Source organism: Formica exsecta, unplaced genomic scaffold (assembly GCF_003651465.1).
Source record: "Formica exsecta isolate Colony F162 unplaced genomic scaffold, ASM365146v1 scaffold175, whole genome shotgun sequence".
Classification (NCBI taxonomy): domain Eukaryota; kingdom Metazoa; phylum Arthropoda; class Insecta; order Hymenoptera; family Formicidae; genus Formica; species Formica exsecta.
The window spans coordinates 853,763-871,884 of NW_021849067.1; the positions used below are offsets into that span (position 1 = coordinate 853,763).

General features: G+C 33.6%; 4 protein-coding genes across 6 annotated transcripts in view; 1 reads left to right on the forward strand and 3 right to left on the reverse strand.

Moving 5' to 3' along the window:
• Positions 1-3,398, reverse strand: part of LOC115233425 (ATP-dependent RNA helicase WM6) — a 10,095-nt gene extending 6,697 nt beyond the window's left edge. Inside the window, exons 1-5 of the mRNA XM_029803836.1 lie at positions 3,260-3,398; positions 2,101-2,337; positions 1,680-1,900; positions 1,248-1,431; positions 923-1,041 (exon numbers count right to left, since the gene is read on the reverse strand). Of these exons, the coding sequence (XP_029659696.1) occupies positions 923-1,041; positions 1,248-1,431; positions 1,680-1,900; positions 2,101-2,305 (729 nt within the window). The 5' untranslated portion in view covers positions 2,306-2,337; positions 3,260-3,398. The remainder of the gene's footprint in view (positions 1-922; positions 1,042-1,247; positions 1,432-1,679; positions 1,901-2,100; positions 2,338-3,259) is intronic.
• A 1,654-nt stretch (positions 3,399-5,052) lies between these two features.
• On the reverse strand, positions 5,053-7,729 carry LOC115233415 (N-alpha-acetyltransferase 30-like). Its single transcript, XM_029803812.1, has 3 exons — positions 7,161-7,729; positions 6,547-6,722; positions 5,053-6,286 (listed from the first exon to the last, which is right to left on the reverse strand). Exons 1-3 carry the CDS (start codon positions 7,444-7,446, stop codon positions 5,969-5,971), a joined length of 780 nt encoding a protein of 259 aa, XP_029659672.1. The 5' UTR covers positions 7,447-7,729; the 3' UTR covers positions 5,053-5,968.
• Positions 7,730-8,162: 433 nt separating this feature from the next.
• On the forward strand, positions 8,163-12,124 carry LOC115233412 (coatomer subunit gamma). Its single transcript, XM_029803807.1, is given in 7 exon segments — positions 8,163-8,323; positions 8,666-9,770; positions 9,866-10,445; positions 10,629-10,890; positions 10,893-10,923; positions 11,006-11,204; positions 11,470-12,124. Coding segments are annotated over 7 exon segments (2,604 nt in total). The 5' UTR covers positions 8,163-8,283; the 3' UTR covers positions 11,857-12,124.
• Positions 12,125-12,382: 258 nt separating this feature from the next.
• Positions 12,383-17,404, reverse strand: LOC115233414 (solute carrier family 12 member 8). 3 transcript variants are annotated; one of them, XM_029803809.1, is made up of 12 exons: positions 17,241-17,404; positions 16,630-16,825; positions 16,362-16,542; positions 16,136-16,281; positions 15,820-16,051; positions 15,453-15,654; positions 15,141-15,375; positions 14,551-14,871; positions 14,294-14,455; positions 13,983-14,161; positions 13,599-13,735; positions 12,383-13,241 (listed from the first exon to the last, which is right to left on the reverse strand). In XM_029803809.1, exons 2-12 carry the CDS (start codon positions 16,819-16,821, stop codon positions 13,225-13,227), a joined length of 2,004 nt encoding a protein of 667 aa, XP_029659669.1. In that variant the 5' UTR covers positions 16,822-16,825; positions 17,241-17,404; the 3' UTR covers positions 12,383-13,224. The 3 variants fall into 3 exon arrangements, with proteins under 3 accessions (XP_029659669.1, XP_029659668.1, XP_029659670.1); XM_029803808.1 differs by having other exon boundaries at positions 12,383-13,735; positions 17,241-17,403; XM_029803810.1 differs by lacking the exons at positions 15,820-16,051; positions 16,136-16,281 and having other exon boundaries at positions 12,383-13,735; positions 17,241-17,402.
• Between the last annotated feature and the right edge of the window lie 718 nt (positions 17,405-18,122).

Sequence of the window (18,122 nt, forward strand, 5' to 3'; positions counted from 1 at the left end):
ACACAATAATGACTCTGACCCACAATAACAAAACGTAATGCTGCAAACCACACAGTGAACTAGCATGTGAAGCGTGAAGCACGATATCTCGTCTTTTAATATGCAAGTAATTGCACAAAACAAAACATGATCACGTAAATTGCGCGGGATAGCGGAGTATCGTCGATCAATTACCTACACTTTAGATCCGACCTACAATATCGATTATTATCTTCACAATATATATCCTGGGTATTTTATATTTCAGGACAAATGTAAAAGACTTTGATGTATTATTTGAAAGGTAATTCTGAGTACATAATGTAATATGAATATAGATCTTTTGTGTTATCGATATTTTCAGAGTTACAATAAAAGTTTAATTGCTATCAAATTACAGGCTTGATATTAATTAATTTTCAAAAACCAAACTAAATAATATAAAATATCAGATTAATTATTTACATAAATAAATAAATAAATAAAATAAATGAACTTCAAACTGTTGTAATTACGTAAATGGGATCTGTATTAATGACATTTTTATTCAGAATGAACTCCCACACAATCAAAGTTTTTTATATTCATGTAAAATATTCTGTACACTCGCGCGCGCAAGCATATATATATATATATATATGTGTGTGTGTGTGTACACAGATGCTGACACACACACATTCAATACGAAGTTTAGACTTGGAAGGAGACATTATGTTGGGCACGAGTGTCGAGCATATGATTGTGCGCCGTTTACGAAAGATACCGAATGGGATTCATTCCCAAATTATGTTTTTCTTCGAAGTGGCGTCTAAGTCGTCTAACCCGCGGATACGCCATCAATGATATTTATAGTGTGGGCTGAGCTTTGTCCTGGATACAAATATGGGACCAACGAAGTAGAAGCAATTGGAGATCGAAGTGAAGAGGAAGATTGTGTAATTACATCTTGCATGAACTTTTTGCAGACAGGACGTATTTCCTTGGACAATGTGGCGCTGAACATCATGACTTGTTTACTGTGTGGCGTGCTTCTAAATATTTCCTGTACATCTCTGCGCATATCTGTAACATAATAGCAGTATAAATGATTATTTGTATTTTATTTAAAATTACATATTAAAAAAGTAAATTTTAAAGAAATACTCAGTAATTGGGTAGTGGTAAAGCATAGTCATCATAGCGTAAACTAAGATTGTCTTGTACATCATGTTACGATTCTATCCAATTATATAAAATATAATAAAGTTTAAGTTGTATTTATAACGCACCTAACAACTCGAGCATCTTGTCACATTCATCAAGTATAAAATGTTTCAGATGTTTCAGATTCAATTTCTTATTCCGTACAAGAGCGAGGATACGACCAGGGGTGCCAACAACAATATGAGGACATACAGTTTTCAAGACTTCTTCATCTTTCTGAATAGGTAAGCCACCGAAAAATACACCAACCTATAGTAAAGAAAAAATTTAAGTTATAAATTACAAAGTTTAGAAGGAAATATATTTATCACATTTTTTTATAAATGATGACATAAAATATTCAATAATAATGACATTAATGGGTATTTATCAAAGAGAATTTACATGTATTAATTTAAAATGACTAAAAAAAAATAAAGATTTAAAAGTTGCGCAACATTTATTATTCTACTGATTTATATATAGCTTATAAATAATTAAAACTTAATAAAACTTACTTTTACATGTGGCATGTATTTACTAAACCTCTCATATTCTTTACTGATTTGGAAAGCTAGTTCTCGAGTGTGACACATCACTAAGACATAGACTTGATTTTCCGTTAATTCTAGCTGTTGAAGAGTAGCTAATACAAACACAGCAGTTTTTCCCATGCCAGATTTTGCTTGACACAGTATATCCATGCCAAGTACTGCTTGAGGAATACATTCATGTTGTACTGTAAGTAATAAACACTCATGTTTTGTTCACATACAATAAGAAAAAGACATGGCTATAGATATTAGACATAGTATCAGAAATACTTAATCGATCATGAAACTTCAGTTGTCCCTATCTAGTATTACAAATATTCATCATGTATTTTTTTAAATAAATTAAAGCGGAAACTATTACAAACTGAATAAATGTGCTATTCACCTTCGGATGGATGTTCAAAGCCACAATCGACAATAGCACGTAAAATCTCTGGTTTAAGAAGAAAATCTCTAAATCCACTGCTGTGGATAGAAACATATGTGCCCTTTACTTCTTTGTTCTTTGCAGGAACATCTCCACTTCCATCGACTACTTGTTCAGTCTGTTCTTCATCCTCATAATCCAAGAGATCGTCATTATCCGCCATTATATCGTCCCGAATTTATTACAGTAAGATTACTGAAATCAAGATTGAAATTTTCAAAATTAGATATAATAGTGCAAATTGAGAAATTATCTCATATATAAATCAAGAAATTAAACATTTTTATATTTTTGGTAAAAAAAAAGCAATAAAGATGAAAAAAAATAGATTACTATTTACGGACCAAGTCCATTCTTGTTTCGATTTTCTCATATATATTTTTTTTGCATTTTGTAAAATATTATAAAAGATTATGATATATATATATATATATACATACAAAATGTGTAGAAATATAAACAAAAAGAATAATGTGCGCTCTCTCTCCCTCTCTCTTTGTTAAATTAATCAATTGTGTGGAAATTATGCATATACAGAAATAAATGCTAATTTCCTTTTTCGCTTTCTTAAAGATAATAGATGTTAAATCTCGATAAAATTAATATTACATCTTATATGTATCGCGTTCGTTTTCCGTGATTAACACGAGCGAATTATCCATAAAAATATTATTTTATTATCATTGTATTCTTGAAATAAGGATCCTGCGCCGAAAAAGCGTTCGCGTAATGGCCGTCGCTTTGATGCCATGCTATTAACCGCGAAAATGCTATTCATTGAATACCGCGCGTGAAAGTATACAATTTCAAAAACTCGAAAGCTATCGAACAATAAAAAACGGCGATAAAACAATGCATATAAAAAAGAAATATATTGTTCACATTATATTTATCGAAACATTTTCTTGACGGCAACCATCCGGTGCTGAGAAAGGGACGCTCGTGTATCGTAAAATTACTTTAGCTTCAAAAATATATATCCGATCTAAAACGGAAACTTATAGAATTTTACCAAAATTCGAAAAAGCACGGAATGTTATTTCATACATTTTGCAAAGGGATTGCTTTTTTTTATTGACGATGAAACTTGGATTACGAAAACAAGCACTCCACTTACCGTAAACGGACTCCGGTTAATTTCAAGCAACTTCAATGGATGACTGTGGCTGTGGAGAGTGGAGACTGGATTCTGGATTCTGGATTACCGGATGACGCCAACCGACCATATGTAATACATAGACGAAGCATTTGGCTGCTTCAACGCGTTAAGCCCGTTCTACATTGATCGCATGTTTTTTAACTGTCGGTTAATCTAACCGAGCTTGGTGAAATTGGCCCTAACCAATCAGAATAAATAAATCTTTACTCTTTTTGTCCTGTTTGGTCAATCGAACGCTTCGAAGCATTTCTAGCGTCTTACCGATCGTAGCCTGCGTCCAATTGGATACATCGGACATCGGACATCGGACGCAATGTAAATCCTCCATTAACGAGTTAAACTCCGGTTATAGTAAGTTGTGGAACCGGGCCTAAAGCCCGTATCAGACTACGCATTGAAAATTGAAGATTAAAGCCCGTATCAGACTATGCACTGAAGATTGAGATTCAAGATACAAAATTGAAATTTGACTAATCAAAACAAAGTCCCTTTTAGCTTTTTTTATTTTTGCAAAATAAAATAGATGCAATCTAAATTTAATTAAATTCTTTGAAATAAATGTAAATTTCTAATTTTCTTTTTTTGTCTATTATTTCAAATATCATTTTTTGTTTGTATTTTATAGGAAAATATATTAGAAATAAATTCTTTTCTTTTTATATATGTATATACATAATTTGTAATTTTCTGCTGAATTTAAAAAACGCTAATTTTTCCCTTTTTTTGTTTTAAATACATACTGAGTAATATAGTAGATATTTCGAATAATTAATATTTAAAGGGAGAGAGAAAGAGAGAGAAAAAGAGAGAGAGAGAGACAAACACTATAACATATATATATTTTTACACACTCACTACAAAAGTATATATTAGCTTGAACGGTAAGTTTGTTCCGTTTTTTGCAAATAGATGAAAACCGAAAAAACGGCACAAACTTTCCGTTCAACCCAATATAATTAGAATATAAAAATTGTTTGGAAATACATGAATAATTTATTTACAAGTAAATAAATGTAACACATGAACGAAACATGTGTAAAAACATTTATGTATTTTTATTAACATTTTTTACATTTTTAATAGTTACATTATGATCTGTGCTTCGCATTTATTTTATACAAAGATAGATATAATGGATTGACAGTAATGCGTACCACTCTCATCCGCGTAAACCGCATGAAGCGTTATTTCTCACATAATATTTCAATTTCGTGAAACGATAATTTCTTTTTCTTTTTTTTCATCCGTTTTTTCCTTTACAATTTCAAACGGAAATATTTTATCTAAAGTTTCGCTGTTGCTCATCCGCGGAGTTTGTCTTTTCTTTTTTTATTTTTATTTCTATCAAACTGCTACTCACACTGACGAAATCGTACACTTGACGCAACGTTATACGACAATTGTCTATGTGTGTAATATAACATAATTTTTATGCAACGTTATTAATGCATTAAAGGCTGTGTTCCGATTCCCCACTCGGGTGTACCCGATAGTATACGTGACATATACTATAATATCGGGTGCATCCGGGTGGGGAATCGGAACACAGCATTATTTTTATTACATGTTGACATTGAAATGAATTAATAAATTGGATCCCCAATATAGTAAGACAAAAAAAAATATACACTTATACATATATGAATATCCTCTCATAGGCTTGTTAATTATGTTTCCTATTATTTCATATATATATACAGTATTCAATGAATTGTATCTCTCTGTCTCTGTCTCTCTCTCAGTTAATTTTCTTTTAGTAAGATTATTATGCACATTATAAGATTTATAATGTTGTTTGTAAAAATAGGAGTCTATTCCTATCATGAATTATATTAGATTAAAAAATAGCTAAAAAAATTAATGCTATCAATGTTTATAAACTTTTTCTTCAATTTAATCCATTTTTTCTGTAGTTATATTTACCTAATAATGTGAAAGATGTTCTGTGCATTATATATATAATCTTGTATAAAATTTTCATGCTAGTAAATTATAACTGCAACAATATAAATTTTTTTCAAATCAGTTACAAAAACATGCTTCAAGATGTACATTTGATCAATGTGAGTTGCTGCAAAATACATGAATTATTTTCAGTACATTTTTCATTCTCGATTCTGTCTCTTGCTATCACTCTTTACTTTTACATTTTCAAGCTGCAATTAAAATTTATCTCAATCACACACTGACATTAATATCAAAGAAATTGCAACAGATTTATAACAAAAAAAACTAACAGTCAGGCAACAGTTAGGCACTATTAACAAATTATATACTCTATATATATATTCTGTCCTGTACGGACATAGTCAGTAGGCTGTTAGATTGTTAGAGAAGATTTATCTCAATACAAAAAATAAATTCCTCGTTAAAAATTGTTTCCAAAATAATATAATAGGAATTAGCTTGTCGCAACATGAAGCTTTTTATATACACAATGTTTTAAATAAAATTAATAACTAAAGAAACCATAAATTGAATTCCTCAAAACATTGAAATAATTAACAGCACAGTATCGTAACTGAAAATATATTTGTGTGTACAAAAACAAATAATCTCTTTGACATCAATGTCACACGTTTGCTTGATATATTAGAGCATAGATGTTATATCTCTTCAACATTGTAATTATTTAAAAACCTATTGACATAAGCATGTGGATGAATTTCACCTGAGCCATAATTTTAGTCGCAATGCATCCACACCATTCAAGTAATATCGAAATAATCGTTTATCACGCACAAATCCAAGATTCTCATATAGACGTAGCGCTGGCCTGTTAGTGATTTCCGTCTCCAGAACTACCTCGTCCGCATCGTCCTTCACCATCGCCTGAATGGCTCGCCTCACGAGATTCGATCCGATCTTCCGTTTTCGAAACTTCACATCAACAGCTAGCATCGCAATATAGCCGCGCTTTATCACCTTCCTATGGATGTCCAGTTTGCAGACGATGGCACCGACGCACTCGTCACCATGCATCGCCTTGATGAACAAAAAGTAAGTTTTCTATAAGTTCTATACCTGAAAGTCAAAAGAATCAAACCAAAGCTGTAACTAAATTCTTTTTTATTCTTTTACATTATTCAAAGCCATATTAAGACATGTTTTGAAAGTCCCGACACAAATTATACAAATAAAACTCACAAAGTTCTTACTAACATTGTAACACTTGCATAATATTACATATACCAAGTATCGTTCAAATACGACAATAGGTTAAAGATCTTCTAGAGCGCACATACCAGGAAGCACAATTTCGGCCAGTTATGAATAAAATATCTATATGTGTAAATAGAATACGGTTCACTTAGGTCCTTCTGTATTAATTTCATAATATCAGGCATTTGTAGTTCGCTCATATAGCTAACATATTGGATATCGTTGTCTGTACTTTCCATGGCTAATGTTTCTGGTTGTTCTGTAACATGACAAAAAATACAAGTTTTAGTTAATTCTCAGCATTCTATGTAAACAAGAAGTACACAATTATTGTAATTATAGTTTTTTTTTACAAATAATATATATCTTAAACTTGACATATATAGTTTATAATTTATAAAGATTAATAAAAAAATAACTCTTTGAGATGGAATAGTCTGTTCCAAGTCAGCATTTAGCTTGGCATCAATAAAAAAATATATATCCCAAATACTATACAAAGAGAGATTAGCGTGTGTTATAGATCTTTTACAGTAATAGACATAGTAATATGAATAAACGATAAAACACTTGCATGTATATTATTTCCATATAGTCTTTTTACTTTATATTATCATGCGTATAAATTAAGTTTATCTATTGCATTTCTCTCTACATTTCTGTGCACAGTAAGTAAGAAAGCAGCACCACATAATACCATGTTGGTTTAAATGACTAGCTTCCATTGTTTCGGATTGTGGAGAAAGATCGGTGACGGTGACATCGGCAGTTCTTTGAGGAGAATCGCAGACACCGTTCACTTGAGCTATCCCGTTAACATGAGGCTCGTCGCAAGCCTCTTCTGTCTTGTCCAAACTAAGACGTGATTTTATATCTAGGGTCGCGACGTCTGCAATCGAGCTTAGTTTCTTTTCTTTGATTTTGACCGCCGCCGTTTCCGAATCACTTATTTCCGCGTTATCTTCCACCTTGCCAGTTTCCATTTTTGAATTTTCTTTTTATTTCTCAAAATTTTCCGTACACCAAGGAAGACAGGAGTTCTCGGCCACTGTCTTCGAGGCACCGATCTCTTCACGGCTGTCAATCGTGCGCGAGACACAGTGGCATGAGAGTTTTCACGTGCAACGCGATCCTTTCAATCGAATTTTCATAATTACTGTTATCTACGCAGTCGGCGGACAATGATTTTATCTCAAAATACGAACATCCGATGTAAACCGCTGAACGAGAGACACCATATTGGATTTTCTGCGGTTACTGCTACAATCACGGAACATGATATTTACGAGAGTTTTGAGTTCCGAGCAGTTCCGAGTTCCGACCCCGATCTTCTGATTTCCGACTACGATAGAGACACTGGCCTTTATGCCCGTATCAGACTACGCATTGAAAATTGAAGATTACAATCTTCAATGCGTAGTCTGATACAAGCTTTAGCGGGATTCAGTAACTTGCTATCGACAGTTTTCGGTATCATTAACTAGCGACAGCCAATGGCAAGGACAATCCTGGTGAAAAGCGCAATTCTCATAGGCTATCGCTCGCTAACGACAACGATAATCGTCGTTTTGTAGATCGGACATTACAATCTCGATAGAGACTTTAAAAAGTCTCCATTCGATAGCCAATTGCGTGAAGTTGTGCCTATCCGTGTTTTCTTCCGCATCCAATCGAATTCGTTAATAGAGAAACTGCAATGACCAATGGACATATAGAAACACGTCGAGGCTCGAGATATATCGAGGTTAATCGAGGTTAGTTGAGGTGACGTGTCGTAGTATCTTTCCATTTTTTGAAATTTTATAAGACCTCGCAATAAAATGATTGCGTTTAAACGAGACAAGAAGGAGGAAGAAGATGGTAATTATTAAGTAACTGCATTGTTATTATTATTTGGACAAGCATTGATCGTGTGCAAGTTAAAAATTGCACGTCGATTATTATAGGTTAATCTTTCTCTTTCTCTCTCTCTCTCTCTCTCTCTCTCTCTCTCTCTCTCTCTCTCTCTCTCTCTGACAGCTACTAATAAACACACATTTTCAAGTGTCAATAATAAATATAGTTTTGAAATAAGCAATAAATCTTATATAATTATTGTCTAGAATTTTTTTCTTGAAAATGTCCATTTTTCACTATTGCACTATACAAGATTCAATATTTAACGCTAAATTATATTGCCATCTGTCTTTCTTGTTGAATTAGGTGGTGGGAATCCTTTTCAAAACTTGGAAAAGACTACAGTTCTTCAAGAAGCACGTACATTTAACAATACACCGGTAAATCCAAGAAAATGCGCCCACATTCTTACAAAGATCTTATATCTACTCAATCAGGGCGAACAATTGGGTACAATGGAAGCCACAGAGGCTTTCTTCGCTATGACCAAATTATTTCAATCACGCGATGTCATATTGAGACGACTAGTTTATCTAGGTATCAAAGAATTGAGTTCTTTAGCCGAGGATGTAATTATAGTTACTTCCAGTCTTACAAAAGATATGACAGGAAAGGAGGATTTATACAGGGCTGCTGCCATCCGGGCACTTTGTACCATTACCGATGGCAGCATGTTGGCAGCCATTGAACGATATATGAAGCAAGCTATAGTCGATCGTTCACCAGCTGTATCCAGCGCCGCTCTTGTTTCTTCTCTGCATTTGACGAGCGTGTCTGGCGACGTTGCGAGAAGATGGGCAAACGAGGCACAAGAGGCGTTAAATTCTAATAACGTAATGGTTCAATATCATGCTTTGGGTGTTCTGTACCAAGCGCGTAAGACGGATAAGCACGCAGTGATCAAGCTGGTCGCTAAACTTATGAAAACTAGCCCAAAGAGCCCTTATGCAGCATGCATGCTAATTAGAATGGCATATAAATTATTAGACGAGGTAGACGAAGGTGAGGAATTGATAGGTTTCATCGAGTCGTGTCTACGTCATAAATCCGAGATGGTGGTATACGAGGCGGCGCACGCTCTGGTCAATCTTGGACGAAGCGGCGCCAGAGAGATTGGACCTGCAATTAGCGTCTTGCAACTGTTTTGCGGCTCACCGAAACCGGCGCTTCGATTTGCTGCTGTTAGAACTCTGAACAAAGTCGCGATGTCTCATCCAGCGGCAGTCACTGCGTGTAATTTGGATCTGGAAAATTTGATTACAGACTCAAATAGATCGATTGCCACTTTAGCGATCACTACTCTTTTAAAAACTGGTGCGGAAAGTTCAGTGGACCGTTTAATGAAGCAGATTGCTACATTCGTGTCGGAAATTTCAGATGAATTTAAAGTAGTAGTGGTACAAGCCATCAGGTACATTTGATGCTGCAAAATACTTAAATAAATAAAGGTTTTTCTAATATATGCATGTCTTTATTTTTTTAATTCTTTTTTTGCACTTTTTTCAGGGCTCTGTGTCAAAAGTTTCCTCGTAAGCATGCAGTTTTGATGAATTTTCTCTCTGCCATGTTGAGAGACGAGGGAGGACTTGAGTATAAAGCGGCGATCGCCGACACTATTATAGCCGTAATGGAAGGGAATGCGGAAGCCAAGGAAGCGGGGCTCGCGCATCTCTGCGAATTTATCGAGGATTGTGAACACATCTCCCTCGCCGTTCGTATTTTGCATTTACTTGGTCAGGAAGGTCCAACATCGAAACAACCGTCGAGATATATCCGTTTCATTTATAATCGCGTTATCCTCGAGAGCGCTAGCGTGCGCGCCGCAGCCGTTACTGCTTTAGCGCGTTTCGCCGCCGCTTGTCCGCCTTTGCTTCCGAACGTGTTGGTGTTGCTGTCGCGCTGTCAATTGGATTCGGACGATGAGGTTCGCGATCGTGCGGCTTACTATTGTACGATCTTACAGCAGCAAAACGATCCGACTATGCTGCCGTTAGTGCAACCACCTGCGCTGTCCGTGCCGACCCTAGAAAGAGCTTTGCGAAACTATATGCAGACACCTATGGAAGAATTGTTCGACATTTCTCAGGTATTATCCGATTTTCTTATAATATCGATCGTTAAGAAGACAAGAGACATGTCACAAGATTGACAATTCATATTTGATACATGTCTTCTTTTTTCTCCTGTCGGAAAGTTTCCGATTAATTTAAAAAATAGAATCTATATTTATAATATTATTTACTAATGATTATCGAATCATGTATTACAGATACCTCCAGCTCAGACGATAGAAGAACCAGCCCAGGTGGAAGTGCATACCACTATCAAGCAGCCTCGTTTGACTAGAGAGGAAAGCTTTATGGAGAAATTATCACAGATCCCGCATTTAGCCATAATTATTCGAGATATGTCGCTCCTTAAATCTTCGTCAGTATTCGAACTAACCGAATCCGAAACAGAGTACAATGTCAAATGTATCAAGCACACGTTTCCCGAGTATCTCATCTTGCAGTTTGACTGTGTCAACACTCTTATGTAGTGGTAGCTGTTGAACCTTCTGAAGGGTGATTATCGATGTGGCTTTATGTATACGTTACTTTGCATATTATTCTTGCGGCAAATATAACGAATCATTTCTATTTCCAGCTACTCTGTTGTATGCGTGGTACCGTGTCCACGATTACCTTATAACGAGCCAGGAACCACTTATACAGTATTAAAATATCCGGAGGATGTACATGCGAGCGTCGCTACCATTCCTACGACTCTTCGATTTATGGCGAGGGATTGCGATCCAACGACGGGAATACCAGATGCAGATCAAGGATACCATGATGAGTACATGGTAAAAAAAATTAGTTTTATAATATAATAAGAATAATATTCGTATGTGTATTTCTGACCATATATGTGAATGGTTGACAAAATGTGTGAATACACTTGATGAGAGACATAATTTTTCTTTTCTTTTTTTTTTTTTTTTTTTTAAATTTTTTTTAAGGGAAATATATTTGACAATTTTGTTCAAGAGCAATATATTTGAATATTTTCTTTATAACATAATTTTTGTTATACTATCGAAATTATTATTCTCTACATTTATATTTTAGTTGGAGGATTTGGAAGTGACTTTAGCCGATCAAATACGTGGCGTTGGTAACAGAGGCTTCGACTTTAATACCGCTTGGGATACATATGCTGCAAAAGGATTTGTCAAGCTAGAGGAGACATTCGCCTTGGGAGCCTCGGTAACTTCTTTGGAAGGAGCGATTCAAAGTCTTACAGGATTTCTGGGCTTGGAGGCTGTGGAACGCAGTAACAAGATTCAAAGCGGAGCGGCTGCGCACAATTTGCTCCTAAGCGGTGTCTTTCGAGGGGGAAAGGAAGTATTAGCGCGCGCAAGATTAGCACTGAACGGAACACAAGTTACCATGCAGCTATCTGTTCTTTGTCAAGATCCAGATGTTGCTGATTTAATAGTTTCGTCTGTAGGATAGATTATATAGAATTATTTTTATGATGCAATATTATCCTTTTTGTTTTGTGTCTTAGAATTAATATATGTATATTACCTGACTTTTCATCAAGGAGTACAGTAATCATTGAACAATCTCCTAATATATATAAAGCAATATTGATATATTCTTTATGTAGGTGCGATTTCGGTCAAATTTCGTACTATATAGAACGGTCTGTGTTATTAATTATGATAACTGCAAAACATGATACTATGTTTACATAAAAAAAAATAAAAGTCAAAAACACAGAATAAAATTTTCTCATATATGACTTTGTGCTTTCAAAGAAAAATCAATTCTAAAAATTGGAAGATTAATAATATATTTCTTTTTTTGAACATTGTATAATATAAATTAATATACACAACCATTTACAAATTTTATCTCAGATAAAACAAATGAAACAAAATCTAATATTTTATTTTAAAACTAATAAAAAAATATTTGCTTGTATGCCAAATGGATAATTTATAAAATATTAGGATTATATTAAGACTACAAAATATATATATCACATTTTTATTCATAAAATTCTCTGATAGAATTACAGTGTTAAAGGCATTTGTTAACCTATACAAGAATGTCCTCAAAAATAATATAAACTTAAAATAAAGGAAAAATGTTTTCATTTTTTAATTTCTGAAATATTTAATTTATCGAAAATGACTTATTATATCTGAAAAAATATTTTACAAACTTAATCTATTTTTTTTAATGTACATTATTTCTTTCTCCTAATTGTATCACATCTATATATACCTAAATATATAACTTGACTTATATATCGTAAAGTAATTCCATTTTTCTAAATATTTATTTGTTTGGTAAGTTTAATAAATACAATCCACAAAAAATAAATAGGGAAAATTGTCAATATACACATTAGACCTTTCTCTTTTATACATATATTTATATTTTGCATTTACACAAATTAGTTTGTGCTTTTGTTCGAGAATATATTATAAAAGTGTTAAATAATGTATAAATATATTATCAAATATTTACAGAGTATATTTTCACACGATTGCCGTACTGTCATTATTGCTTGATTATTTATACAACCGTAAAAAAGTTCAATATTATAAAAGAATACTCTTGTATCATAGATATGAGAATATTCTTTTCTGGCAGGAGCTCATCAGCCAAATTGATATTTTTTCTTGGTTGTCTATCAAGCTGAATGGCATTGCAGGGATAAAAAAAAAACTTTAGTAGTAGATTATCTCAACTGCGTATACAGCACTCATGCCAAGTAAATGCATTATAAAAATCTATTATTAATTAACATCAATTCTTTGTACGTTTCATACAATCAATTTTGAATTTAATCCACCATCTCATTGATTGTTAAAATACCATGAAAGCTGCAATTATATTGCATTTTTAAATGTGTATATGTACATTAAAGAAAAATTTAAATTTTGAAAATTTGTATATGTACATTCAATAAATATAATTATTATGTTAGCTGCTTGCACGATTGATAATATTGTAAAATGAGTGAAAATTATGATTACTTGTAAAGTAAGATTGCTGCAAGTTGCTCCTTATCAAGTCTTGAAGTTTTATGTTAAATATTAGGCATATATGTATGCAATTTGCTTTTGCACCAATGAGAATGTATTCTAAACAAATACTGAAATAATATGTGAATTCTAATGCGTAATTCATAATTCCGCCCAGATAACAATCACAAATCTAATCGACATTAACATATTGACCTGTGACAGTAGCAGTTTGATGATATCTTCTTCTTCCCGAAAAGTCTTCGTTCTCTTCGTTTAATTGAGCCGAACATGTTTCAACACCTGGATGTATTGGCGTTACTACAATTTGTTCGTAATCATAAACTTTTCTCCTACAACAATGAAATACAATGTAAAGAAATATTGATATTATGGCAATGAAAAAGCTTCACATACATGTACCCTCTTTCTTTATTTCTCTCACAAATTTTTTAGAAATATTTTAGTCAAACATAATAAGTTTAACTTTAAGGAGAGGGAGAAAAAAAAATCCGAATTTTAAAAAATCAAAATGTGATTGATTTTGTGGAATTCATTGATTCAATATAATACTGTATAATATTCAATAATCAGGTTTACCCCACAAGTCTAAGTAATGCAGTCCGAAGCCATTTAAAAAATTGGAATTCTGCCGAGACTCCAGGTTTAACAGCAGGGTTGGCGTGGCCGACATAACTCCAGACGAGAAATACCACGACGATATTAACGATAGCATATCCCCAATGTACGAGAAACATTATAAGCAATTTTACAAGACACTGCAATGTAAATGTACACAAAATATAATTAAAAAAAATATTTTAAAACAAATTTTTATTATCCCTGTTTGCACAAAGAAATAATACTTTTTAGCAGGCATAATAAATCTTTCAATATGCTCAAATACTTACACCCAATAACGAAAACCATCTATTGCACAAAGGACTGTACCAATTTTCTAATTTATTATGTATATGAACTTTTCGTTCTGATGCACTGATAACGCTAACACTATCCTCAATACTTGGTGATGAATCCACATATACATTATTATCGGAAATGCTGTTATTTCTCTGGAAAAATTATTGTTATTCGATAAAGTTGTATACATCAAACAACGTTAAATAATAATGTTGTGTATTTCAAAAAAATGCACATGATTTCTTACCACAAGATTCTTATGCCTTATTCTCTCGGGAAATAAGCTGTCTAAATCATTATCCGTATCTGTCATCGAATTGTTTCTACTTGCAGAGCCGTAATTGCGATCGAACGTTGGAGACTGTGTACGAAATCTTTGCTCGCGCGTATGCCGAAGATCAAATGTTTGCGCAAGAGCGAAATACGCGTAATCTAAGCACGCGTACGTAAGTAAAAAAGGCATTGTCACGATTGGTGCAAGTGTATTAATTTGCCCAGTAATGATAAACGTCAACGTTACCATAGCAACAACCAGCATAGCATATATAGGTACTTTATTTGGTCCCCTCTGAAAATGTGTATTATTGCTGCTAATCAATTTCGTTTGTAGAATTTTATGATAAAAAAAATTTACATTTTTTTCCAGTTTTATCTTTTTTATATAGTCAATATTATATTAATTGAATTATATATATATATAATATTATATATGGTTTGATTTTTCATATTCTATCTAAATTTGTAAGACTCTAAACAACACGATTGCACCTAGAGTTTAAAAATAATTGATTGAAAAAGAAAAAACAAAAAAACAAATGTGGCAAAGGAAATAATCACCCCTCTTTGCAAACATCTCATTCCTGGTATGACATTTTGACTGGCGATAGACTGGAGAACGCGAGGTGTGCCATACATAGCACCCAAACAGCTACTAAACGACGATACATAGAGACCAGCGAGTAGCAGCACCGAAATTGCCGATACCGTGGATGCTATTGTAAAGTTTGTTAGTAAAGCGTTTCTGGCACAAGTGGCCGCAAGAGTCAGCGAAAAGCATAAATACAAAAATGTTCTGTAAAAAGAAATTATTTTAACATAAACGAAACGTTTTCACAAAAGATAACTAATATCAATGACAATTTTTCTTACCCAGTTCCTAATGCTGCCAAAGTACCATTGGGAATATCACTAGATGGATGCCTTAAATCTCCACTCATATTAATCCCAGCCAAAACACCAGTGACTGTTGGAAAGAACACACCAAACACGGTAAACCAATTATATCCATCTTGATAAATGGGGAAAGTGTTATTTTTTAAATTCCCCGATAACCAGCCTTCAAAACCAGAATCTGCAAGCATAAATGATATTGAATAACTTTAATTAAATTTATATTTGTTATATATATAACTTTACAATAGCATATATATATATACAAAAAGTGCTAAAAACATTCCATTTGCATTGTGAAACGTATATGTGTTTATGACACTTTCGACTGGATACATTATTTTACCAATGGTGGTATGAGTGAAACTTCCAACCATAAAATCGACACCAGCAAGGAGTAGGATCAAGAGAAGAATAAACTGCAATTTTACAACCCACTTAACACCAGCGACGTTAATTACAGATAACAGTACCACTGCTGCACATGCAAAACCACGTTGTGCCCATGTCGATTCCAAATCTACAAGGCCAGCCATTGATTCCCCAAAACCTAAAACGTTTAGAGCACAACCCACTGCCTGAAATAAAATCCACAAACAGATTCTTGGAATGTTGTAAAATAAAAAAAAAGTAATAAAAAAAAAGAATTTATTTGCCCTCACCTGTCCAAAACAGTAAAGTAATCCGATAGAACCGCCAAACCTAGAACCCAATACATGTGATAACAAAAAGTAAACTCCGCCACTTTCAACTCTACACCGTTCACATATTCCTACAGCTGACAATACTGTCACTAATGCAATACACACTGCAATCAGTACGTTATAATAATAATAATAATAGATATATCAATTGTATATATTCGTGTTTCGTAAGCAATAATATTACCTGTACAAAAAATGATCAATATGGCATTTAAAACACCTGCCTGACCAACTATCCAACCAGATCTCAAAAATACAATTACTCCAAATATATTAATAAGACAAGATGTAAAAACTCCATCCCAAGTACCAAACAATACAGGCTGAGAGATGAAGAAATTTGATTTCCACCAAGGATCTGAACTCTAAGAGAGATTTAATACAAAAGACTGTTGTAATTATAATAATAACAATATTTGTTATGCGCGATTAATTAAAACTATTTTTCTTACATATTCTTGTGCGAACAATTCATTTGCTCCAGCCTGATACATTTCTGGATCGAGTGCATTGTTGCTGTCTCCATTGTGTCTTTTCTCATTTCTTTGCATTTCTGAATCTCGCAAACCGTATCTAGCCCAATCGACATCCCTGTGTACGGGGATGTCACCGTTTGGAAGTCTATTCTGCTCGTTTGATTCCATGCTTCTATGTAACAATTATGTACATATATATATATATATATATATATATATATATATATATATATGCATTTTAATAATTGTAACGCTGTACTTTATAGGGTGAACCTTTTCAAAAAATGAAGGATAGATTGCTAAAGAAATTAGGAGTACAGGAAAAAGAATTCGAAAAGGTAGGCATCCTTAGCTAATCTTTTTTGATCTCTTATGAGAATTCATAAAAAAACTTTGAAGTTTAAGTTCGCGGTGGTGTCAATGGGCAAGCCACAGTTCATTATCGACTCGCCGGACTGTTATATATATATATATATATATGTGTGTCGTATAAATTACATATCAGTTTCATTTTATTAATTTCGTCAGTTTTGATTCGCGTACAGTTTATTATAAAATTCTTTTACATCGGCATAACAATAACGTACCTTTACATAATTTCGTAATCTGCAATCTTTGCGCGATATACTTTACGATACTTACGGTACTAGTACATATAGGTTAGAATATAAAATCTATGAAATGATAAGAGCCTGTCTACAATAAGCAATGAGTAAAGAATAACAGGAATGAGTATTTGGTGTAGTGTTCCGATTAGGGACCGGCTGTACGCACATGCGTGCTTTTGCGCATGCGCAAAGGCGGTGAGAATATAGCAACGTACATACATAATGCGTGTAGACGTTGTAGCAGGACGTTATGGCCCGTGTTTGATTAATTATAATGTATATTTTTACCTATATATGTATATATTTTATTTCTTAATACATTTAAAAAAAATTTCTTTAATATTTTGAATGTAGCCGGCTAACAATCACTGACTACGGCCGGTTGTTCTCTGTTCTCTATTCCCTGTTCCCTAAGTGCCGGTCTACAATAGGTGATTTAAGCTCTAAGCCTTAAGAAATTGACTAATCACAGTCGAGTATTCTCCTCATTCTTGATTGTGATTGGTCAATTTCTTAAGTCTTAGGGCTTAAATCACCTATTGTAGACCGGCACTAAGCGGGGAGCAAATACTTTTGCATAAGCGCATAATCACAAGCATAAAGCCCGTTCTACATTGATCGCATGTCGCCAGTCGCAAACAAATCGACCAATCACAGTCACCAATCACAGAATATTCGACGGAATAATCGACTGTGATTGGTCGATTTGCTTGCGACTAGCAACATGCGATCAATGTAGAACGGGCTTAAAGCGGGTAGCACACACTTTTGCATAAGCGCATAATCATAAGCATAAGGAATTTGATTGGTCAATTTCCTTATGCATAAGGAAATGGACCAATCAATTTCCTTATGCTTATG